Genomic DNA, 10251 nt, shown 5'->3' on the forward strand with positions numbered 1-10251 from the left:
AATCATGGTGATCTCGGTGTTCATCTAAGAACTTTTCCATCCAATTAGAGGGTTTCTGCCTGGCTCATCAATATTGGTTTGGCCAAATTATAGAAATGGTTAAGAAATAAGGAGCCACTCCTCAGACTCAGCTGTTTATTGTTTCCAGTGGGCACAAGGCGACCACAATCCAAATTGCAGGCATATCTGTATCTTCCCAAACAGCATGGTTGTTTGTTTTCTAATTAATTGTATTGCTCCTAACACAACTTACTGTATGTGTCAGTGTAACATTTAACACACCTTCCTGGTGAGTAAGAAAAAACCATCTGATAAAAATTAAGCTTATAAATGAGACAATAATCTTTTTAGGAAAATTGGAATTCCCTTTTATTTCAATTTCACATAGTAAGGTGTGAACAGCGGGGAAGACGATCAATTGTCTTACATGAAATTACAAATATAACAGTGTTATCCTTTTAGTATCTACAAATGTATGTTCGTATCTCTTCTCCCATGTTGACCTTACGGACCAGTGTACAAAAAATAACAGGAAAACAAAAACAGAAGTGATGCACAGTGCATTTCACATACAGACAGGAGACAAAACAAGGAAGTAGCATCGTAACATGAGATGACAAAAATGATATTATGTTATAATACACAATGTGCAGACTCAAGAGGGGTTTGTAACGTTTTTTCACATGTTAACATCACATTAGAACATCAATGTATTATAATAAGTTATAATTGAAAGTTAAAACCAAAATAGTGCCTGTATATAACAATTACAAATCTTTAAAATGTATCCAAACAAATGCTACTCACCATTCACATTTGTTGCATTTAATCTGGAAGGGGATTCATTTAAGAAAATGTAAAAAGCCTAAAGGATATTCCAGTTTTCACACCAAAAAGCACCAGTGATTTCCACTCAGCCTATTTTCTGTACTTTATAAACCCTCAAAGTAAAACAACTTGAGCTGTGTAGCTTAAACTTACTGTGTAGTCAAGTTAAAAATATAAGTAACTCATATGCGGGGGACAGAAATGGATTTCAGTGGTTTTGCATATTTTCAGCATTTCTGTGGCTCACTTTAACCAAAATATTTGAAATAAGATACTGGCTTTCAATTTCTATGAGGTCATATCTGGCAACAGAGTGCTTTAAATCTTATATCAACAGAAGACCTGTATGATCCCCTTATTAAAAGAAGTTGTGTCGAACAATAGCTGATTCTTAGCATTACATTAATACTGAAGGCAAATGTTTTAATGCAAGTCAATGTCCCTAAAGCTTATCAATGTAACAGAAAGGCATTTTTTAGAAAGTCATTTTTCTGGATATGATATAGTTCAAGTTTTTCAGCTTCACCAAATTACTATTAATCTTTATGGTAAGATCAATAAGCAAATAAATAAATAACCTCTTCAGGGACAATATACAGGCATAGGAACATCTAGCTTAAATTCAGTGTGTACACACAATACAACTCAGCCCAGCATCAAAGCATTTACAGTACACAGTACAGAACTCCCTCCTGCTCCTGTCGTACCTGTCTGACCTGTGACACATTCTCTGTACCCAGATCAGGCCACTATTACACGTACAGCATTTTCACACCTATCCTTTGAAAGTTGTTTTAGTTATTGTCTGATGTTATATTATTATTATTTTAGTCTTTTCACAGTACCTGTTGACCTAATAAGAGTGCACACAGGCGAGCAGAACAGAGCTGCAGCCAGTTCAGTGCATTCAAGTTGACGGTATAGCTTTCCCCTGGTCCTCCACCTTTTTAATTGCCGCCTGAATCTTCACTTGATCTCCCAGCAGCTGTCGAGGTTTCACAGCCTTCAGGTTTTCATCCAGCTCGAGCAGCACAGGTATACCAGTAGGTAAAGTCACGCTGGCAATATCTTTATCTGATATACCTGTTGAAGTAAGAAGAAGAATATTAATAACACACTAGAAAAACAAGTCAAAACTTTGGATGGTATGATCAATTCAAAACAATTGTTGTGATTTTCCATTGTCAGATAATCCGGAATATCAAAATGACTACAAAAGCTCTCTAAAAAGCAATCATTGAAGCGTAAAAAACGTGTTAAAAATTGAATATAATTTAAGAAATACAAAGATTTTCATGTAAGAAAGAACAGATTTACAACATGTTGCTATTCATTCAATGTATTTATACTTTAAATGCATAGGGACCCTATACTGTATGATTACCTTATATACACAATGTTTCACATGTGTAATGCAATAAGAAATATGTGTTTCTTAACTAAATCTAATGTAACGGTATTTGATTGTATTTTAGTGCCAAAAAAAAAGTTTTTAATAATTGATGATAAAGGGGATGATTGTGAAATGTAATTATTTTCAGCCAGATAACTGTGAAATTACATTTTTATATCTTCCCATGCCTGGCCAATAATGAATTAAAGCCGTAATAAAGTAAGGAGTGTACTGTGGCCTCAGCGGCTTATGGGTGTGGTGAAAGGTCAGCATGGACTTAATAGCCACAGCCAAATGTAACATAAACTCACTGGCCTTTTTACACAAGTTCAACTTTCCATTTGGGGAATTGAAGTCCCTTCACAATTCAATGAGCGACAACTAAAAAAAGGCAGCCTGTAGAGTCCAGAAACTGTTGTGGAATTCAACTAAATGCATTCACTGCACACACTCAACACAAGCGCTTAGAGAGCATTGTTTATAATAGCAGCATACCTTCCAGGTGTTTCAGCAGAGCCCTGCAGCTGTTTCCATGAGCGGAAATGAGCACAGTCCTGCCTTGCTTTATCTCTGGCACCACAGTGCTGTCCCAGTATGGAAGCAGCCGGTCCAACACCTCCTTCAGGCTCTCTGCCCTGGGAAGGTTTTCCTTTGGCACGTCACAAGTGGTGTATCTGCGGTCATTGTAGATTTCCAGGAAGTAAGGGTGGGATTCCTCAATTGGAGGTGGAGTGACGTTGTAGCTTCTTCTCCATACCTTCACCTGTTCCTCTCCATGTTCTTTAGCCATCTCTGCCCGGTTCAGGCCAATGAGGGAACCATAGTGCCGCTCATTCAGTCTCCAGGACTTGATCACAGGAACCCACTCCTGACCCATAGCCTCCAGAACAAGCCATGCTGTCTGGATGGAGCGGCTGAGTAGGGAGGTGAATACTAAGTCGAACTTGTAGCCCTGTTCCTTCAGCAGCCTGCCACAGTCCTTGGCCTCCTTCAGCCCATCCTCGCTCAGCTTCTGGTCAACCCAGCTGCAGAACCGGTTCTCTTTGTTCCAGGCCCCCTCCCCATGCCTCAGCAGAAACAGTTTGTACTTGGACATCCGAAGCACCTCCAGCAGAAGCCTGCACACATTTAGTAAAACATTATCAAAACAGTTTTGCAGTTGGTGATAACACAAGTGAACATATATTAATACAATACATCAAATCTCCAGCTAACCTCACATAAAGTCACAGGTCTGTGTGTCTAATATGAAACCAGCAGAAGGTACTTTAGAGACAGTGCCAGCAAAAGGTTAGAGGTTGTCTTAAAAGGGTAACAGGCTAATGGCAGATAGCTAACCTTACAGTAGCTATCCCTAGCTTTATTGAAAGGCTGTACACAAGATAATGATACATAAATGAATGAATGATAACGTTAGCTCACTACTGTATGCACACATGTATGCATTGGATTCTGAAAAGCTTATTAGCAAGCCTGAAAGGATGGATGGACGTGTTGCTAATACAGTATTTCATGGTCGCTCAGTCCGTGTTAGGGACAAGACAAACATGTAATGAACAAAACTACTTAATGTGACGTCTTGAACGATCATAATATTGTGAAAATGTAATCTTACCCTGTGTGGGCTTCAAATCCGACCTAAAAGTGGCTAGTTCAGTTGTTGACAGTGTTTGGCCGGCCATGTACAGCATTTGTTCCAGTGGATGATTGATATTCCTCTCCCCCAATCAGAATGGCACAGATCAAAAGTGGGTGGTACTTTTGTCAAATGCTATGCCCATATTAGGAGTGGTGGAATTAACGGACAAGCACGTCGTTGAGGAAGGAGGGAAATAAGGGGGAGTGACCGTTAAACATGGGTGAATTTATGAGGTACTGTACTGTTTAGCTAACTGTTGATGTTTTGTTGTTTGGTTCGAAGTTAGGAGAGGATTTATGGTGTTTGTAAGAGAAAGGCAGTAGTTTAAGTTAACTTTGTTTCAGCCAGAGCGTATACCCACCTAAAATGATCCAGGTGTGTGGACAAACAGTTTGTAGACTTTTGTTTTACTTGTTTTACGACTATTTTGGGTAAATAGTCAAACTGACACATTGTTGTTCACTCAAACAAGAACTTTATACACCGTTCTGTTTCCTTGATAGTTACGCACTTGAGGCCATATTTTCCTATTATTTAAAGGCTACTAATATTCATTTTTCTCAGTGATTTGTTTGTGACTCTAAACAATGTACGGTGGCTGAGAAGGGCAATTGACAATTACAAAGTGTGAAACACTTTAACAAAGCTTGAGACAAATTTACATTTTATAAAACAAATTTACATTTTATAAAACAAAATGACATTAGCGAAACACTTTTACCAAAGAAAAAACAATTTAACATTAACAAAAACAAATTAACAAGATGCGAAACACTTTTACAAAGCTAGAGACAAATTTACATTTTATAAAAACAAAATTAAATGTTATAAAACTAATTTACAAGTGTCGAAACACTTTAACATTTCCCGAAACACTTTAGCAGGGAGGCTGTGGCTCAGTGGGATTGTGTGCTGAACCTTGAATCACGGGTTAGCAAGTTCGAATCCCACTGCAGTCAGCATGTCGTTGTGTCCCTAGGCNACAAAGTGTGAAACACTTTAACAAAGCTTGAGACAAATTTACATTTTATAAAACAAATTTACATTTCATAAAACAAAATGACATTAGCGAAACACTTTTACCCAAGAAAAAACAATTTAACATTAACAAAAACAAATTAACAAGATGCAAAACACTTTTACAAAGCTAGAGACACATTTACATTTTATAAAAACAAAATTAAACTCTATAAAACAAATTTACAAGTGTCGAAACACTTTAACATTTCCCGAAACACTTTAACATTTGCCGAAACACTTTAACAAGTGACGTGCTTGATTGACACAAACTTAAGTTTGTTTTGGCTGATAGACCGCCGGGTACCTATGGACGGTACGAGTGTGTTTATGGTCGTTAAACATGTTTATGGTCGTTAAACATCTTTTGTCCGTTCTGTGGAAACCACCTGGGCCAAGTGACATGATCTTGCTCATCACGATATACTTTCTCGTGCGCACGAGAAAGTTACAGGTTCGCCAAGTAGGAAGTGGAGCTGTGCCTTTTAGACACAGCCTTCGCTGTGTTTAGACAGCTAAAGAGCGACTGTAGGCTGCTTTGTTTTAACCACGCACAACTCTTTACACACACACACCTACACACACATCGAACTGCCCGATTATTACGCCTTATTCTTCGTTTTATGAAGGAGGTGTCCGGTCACCAGGGCGGGCGTGTGTGTGTGTGTGACACTCGCATTGATTTATTTTCAGAAGATATTAAGATACTGTCGTCCGTTCCGGTAATGCGGTCAACTCAGCCGTCTCTCGCGTTTGCTTGTTCAAATCATAGGTTCAAATCAGCAGCTCTTCATTTTTGAGTGCGCAATTGAAGATGGGGTAGGTAAGTTTGAGAAACCGGCTCGAGATACACTTTTTGTTATATTCCATGGAATGCTCTTAACATCCCGATAGCAATGAATATCTTAAGTGCTTTGACAAAAAATACCAGTAAAAAAATAGTCATCTGTGGAAGCCGTAGTACTGTAAAAAGCACGACCAATCATCTGAGCCGGCCGGGCTAAAATAACTGGATGGCCTACCTGCCTGTCAGCCTTCCATCTGTGCACAAACTTATCTCGTGCCCCTATTGGTCATGTGCGCATTCGTGTGTGTTGGAGGAGGGGCTCTGTAAGGAAGTAGCAGATTTTTTCCGGTTGTGTATTTTCAAATTCTAGCGCACTCGAGCTGGTTTCTCCAAAATTACCTACCCCACCTTTAATCACGCCTTTACGGTAATCGCAGAGAAGCGGCACTGACGCTAATACAAGAATAAAATAATGCATGTTTTTTTCTGCTTGATTTGCGATACAAATAATTTGTACCATAAGTTCTTAATAAAATTGGTACTGTTGGACTCAGTACTTGTTAGACTACTACCACAAATACAATGAGGTACTTTTACTGTGTACTTTTTGAGTAATACTCAAACCCCCGTCCTGAGTACAATAATTCATGTATTCTGGTATATTTGATGAGGGATAAAAAAATTGTTTGCAAAAGGTTCTACATGAAATTGATGTTGGACTCAGTACTACTTGGACTAGTTACTAGCACAAGTACAATCAAGTACTTTTACTGTATACTTTTTGATTAATACTCGGTCAAACTCCCCTCCAGAGTACAATAATTCCTGTATTGTATATGAACTATGAATTATTGTACTCAGGACAGGAGTTTAACCAAGTATTACTCAAAAAGTACAGAGTAAAAATACTTGATTATACTTGTGCTAGTAGTCCAAGTAGGCCTACTGAGTCCAACAGTATCAATTTCATGTAGAACTTATGGTAACAAATCATTTTATTCCTCAACAAATATAGCAAAATACATGAATGATTGTGCTCAGGAGGGGAGTTTGAGTTTTACTCAAAAAGTACAACTTTATTGTTGGTAGCAGTCAAACAAGTACTGAGTCCAACAGTGTCAGTTTTATTAAGAACTTATGGTAAAACATATTTTTATCGCAAATATAGCACAAAAAGATGCATTATTTTACTCTTGTACTAGCATCAGTGCCGCTTCTCGGCCAATTACCGTTTAGGTGCGATTAATCGCACACTCACAAATGGAGAGCTGCTGAGTTGACCGCAGTGTTCCCCTGCACTCCGACAGTACTGAGCACTACATCGAGGCTAATATTATTATTATTGTGTGCACGAGAACGTATCTCGTGCGCACAAGAAAGTATATCGTGATGAGCAAAACCATGTCACTTGGCCATGTCGGTTTCCACAGAACGGACAAAACATGTTTAACGGCAATAAACACACTCGTGCCGTCCATAGGTACCGGCAGTCTATCAGCCAAAAACAAACTTAAGTTTGTCAATCACTTGCACGTGCTTGGGCATTCCCATTCCGGTTTGATTCTCTAGTTTGTTAAAGTGTTTAGGCAAATGTTAAAGTGTTTCAACACTTGTAATTTTGTTTTTATAAAAAAGATTTTTTTTTTATAAAATGTAAATTTGTCTCTATTTTTGTAAAAGTGTTTCGCCTCTTGTTAAATTGTTTTTTCTTTGGTAAAAGTGTTTAGCTAATGTACATTTGTTTTAGAAAATAAAAATTTGTTTTAGAAAATATAAATTTGTCTCAAGCTTTGTTAAAGTGTTTCACACTTTGTAATTGTCGATTGCACTTCTCAGCCACCGTACAATGTCCCATAATACAGGATTGGGTTACAGGGATGAACTCCCATATAACAGCAGAAGTAGTTTCCCAACTGTATTTCTGATTACATCTAATACGTTTTGTGTAAACCAGCACCTGTTATGTTAATAGGTCATTTAACCACATGAGGAATTCTAAATCTAATTTGCTAAAATCATATACAGTTTACCATCAGACCCTTAAATGATTCATACAACTACAAGTGTGACAAAACATATTGCCAGTTTAAGACAAAGATGACTTTTCTCATTAGAGCAATCTCATTTAGATTTTATTACTTGATATACTGTACAATTCACACGTCTTCTCTTCAATATGTCTGAGTTTAATGCCATATTCATTTTCCACAATGCTTACTTTATTTAACTCCATGAACCAAAAACTCGCCCCGTCATTAAATTCAAGCACATGTGTTTATGTTGTCATCTAAAGCCATGATTTAAAAGACACATATTATTTAGGAGATGATTTAGGCCGGTTTATTGTTGAATATAACAGAGGTCAATAAACAAGAAAACCTACTTGTCAACCCGATCTTTACGTAGTGGACTGTCGTTATAAATTAAACAATAGTCACAGGGCTCCATCCATTTTAGAGCAGCAAACATTTTCATAAAGAAATTCACCACAGAATCTACTGCCCGGCGTTAAACATCTTCTTCCTGCCATCCATACCAGACATGGCGTCCACGTTCTTACGCCAGTCAGTCACCTCCTCTTTCTGTGGGGTGAAAAAATGATGATTTGAAAGTGAATAAAACAAGTATTTGCAACCATATTGTACAACAGAAATACACACACACCGTGTTGGAGAATACATTTGCTTGTAAATATAAGAATAATAAATAAATTCCTGCATCAAACACTGCAACAGATGATGTACACATGCTTTAATAACGTTGTCACTCTTTCTAATTCTGACCTTTTTTAAGCAAGTTTCACAACTCTATCTTTATATTAAGAATTGGTGTTAATTTGATTTAGATTTTTTATCAAATGTGTCGTTTCTAAAGTCAAAATAAAACCTACAGCCTGGACTACAATCGATGTGTAATGACGAAGTATTATTTCATAGCTTTCTTGCTAAAACTGTTATTTTAGCAAGGAAAATAATATTTGTTATCTATGTGATGTATTTTAAATATAGTTTTAACAGGACAAAAAAACCGAGCCCTGACAGAGTGGACTATTCTCAGTGAATGAAGAGAGAATATAACTTTATTAAGCCCTGAATGAATTTATTTGCCAGATATTGCTCAATAATTACAAAAACATAAGGATAAAAACACAAAAGTGTATAAGAAGTAACACTACCAGTGCATAACAGAATAACAGTACAAGTTACAGATATAGTAATATTGACTATAATAATGAAACAGCAGCCCCTACCTTCTCCTCCTCTTTCTTCACAGTCTTCAGGTTGGCCTTAAAGTCCACGGACTCTTTGACCCTCGAGCCCAGCAGAGCCCCCAGCATGGCGTCAGCTGAGACCCTCACCCTCTTCAGGGCCGGCCTCTTCATCTTGCCCTTCAACTCAAAGATCTTCTGAGACAGGTCCTGTATCTTTTTCCCAAAACAAATGACAGACACACCCTCAAAAATTGGGTACAAACAATGTGTGTGTCTTATACAGTATGCTTGTGACAAAGGATAGAACTCAAGCAGTAATTCACAAAGATGACTTACCTCAATAGTACATTTCGACACTTTAGAATTAACATCGTACCGCTCTTCATCAACCACATCAATCTTCAGGTGCAGCTCTTTACAAAAATTCTGTTGATAGAAGCCTATAAAGTATTACACTCATTTAAGTAACAATTCCCTGAATTTATAACTTGCCCGTATGACTTGATAGAAACACTGATACAGTAACAATGCAAACACAAAGACAGGGCAGCATGTGTATGGGCAGGGATTTGTTCTAAGCATATCACAATAAAAACACTTCTCCAGTACACCACACTTTATTTAATTCTGCAATTTGCAAATGCTCTCAAAATTATTTATAAATCATGCCATAATAATTTATATAAATTGTTGTAGAATGTTTATTTATACATTTATCATTTAACTGAGGACTTGGCCCTTAAAGTGTTGACATTGAGGTCTGAGGATTATTCTGAAAAAAAAAAATATTGTTCTTGGCAGGTGGCATTGCTGTTGAGGTTTTCTTTTAATATAAGTTTAAATGCTTTGAGCTCCAAAAAAAATAACATTCACCTTGATTGTAATTGGGCACCTGCTTGCGGATAGATAACATTAGGGTTCAAGGTTCAAGGTTCTTTATTTGTCATACATAGCTACAGAGTAGTTATGTTGATGAAAATCTTACGTCACAGGCTCCTCCAACAGTGCAACACAATAATACAGATAAACAGACAGATATAGTGCAAGTAAATATTAATAAGTAAATACAAAAAGAAAAATAGTTTAAAAAAATTGAAATAGTGAAATAAGAGTCTATATGCAAGCTATTGGAATGATATATTAGATAAATAGATAAATAATGACTAAGTAGCAGATGAATGTTATGGATGTTGTTTCAGCAGTTCAGTTGTTTAGCAGTCTTATGGCCTGTGGGATGAAACTGTCTCTGAATCTGGTGGTTTTAGTCCGGATGCTGCGGTAACGCCTGCCAGGCATTAGAAGGCGATATGGAAAAAGCGATCTGCTCAAAGTGTTTAGAATTTACTGTTGACTTAGAACCAAACCCCCCCCCCCCC

At 37.3% G+C, this 10251-nt stretch overlaps 2 protein-coding genes across 2 annotated transcripts in view; both read right to left on the reverse strand.

Annotated features, from left to right (window-relative positions):
- Nucleotides 1-1219: 1219 nt before the first annotated feature.
- On the reverse strand, nucleotides 1220-3936 carry bpgm (2,3-bisphosphoglycerate mutase). Its single transcript, XM_010772683.1, has 3 exons — nucleotides 3837-3936; nucleotides 2717-3339; nucleotides 1220-1911 (listed from the first exon to the last, which is right to left on the reverse strand). The coding sequence occupies exons 2-3, from the start codon at nucleotides 3315-3317 to the stop codon at nucleotides 1736-1738; spliced, it is 777 nt and encodes a 258-aa protein (XP_010770985.1). The 5' UTR covers nucleotides 3318-3339; nucleotides 3837-3936; the 3' UTR covers nucleotides 1220-1735.
- A 3786-nt stretch (nucleotides 3937-7722) lies between these two features.
- The window catches only part of tnni4b.3 (troponin I4b, tandem duplicate 3), a 4207-nt gene continuing 1678 nt past the window's right edge, over nucleotides 7723-10251 (reverse strand). The window contains exons 6-8 of the mRNA XM_010772690.1: nucleotides 9212-9301; nucleotides 8915-9088; nucleotides 7723-8246 (exon numbers count right to left, since the gene is read on the reverse strand). Of these exons, the coding sequence (XP_010770992.1) occupies nucleotides 8160-8246; nucleotides 8915-9088; nucleotides 9212-9301 (351 nt within the window). The 3' untranslated portion in view covers nucleotides 7723-8159. The remainder of the gene's footprint in view (nucleotides 8247-8914; nucleotides 9089-9211; nucleotides 9302-10251) is intronic.

Source organism: Notothenia coriiceps, unplaced genomic scaffold (genome assembly GCF_000735185.1).
Source record: "Notothenia coriiceps isolate Sejong01 unplaced genomic scaffold, NC01 NC01_scaffold00011598, whole genome shotgun sequence".
Lineage (NCBI taxonomy): Eukaryota > Metazoa > Chordata > Actinopteri > Perciformes > Nototheniidae > Notothenia > Notothenia coriiceps.

Coding starts and splice junctions, on each gene's coding strand:
- bpgm (XM_010772683.1), bottom strand. CDS start 3,317: ATGTCCAAGTACAAACTGTTTCTGCTGAGGCATGGGGAGGGGGCCTGG. Junction 1,912..2,716: donor TCTGCTGAAACACCTGGAAG/GTATGCTGCTAT, acceptor TTACTTCAACAG/GTATATCAGATAAAGATATT.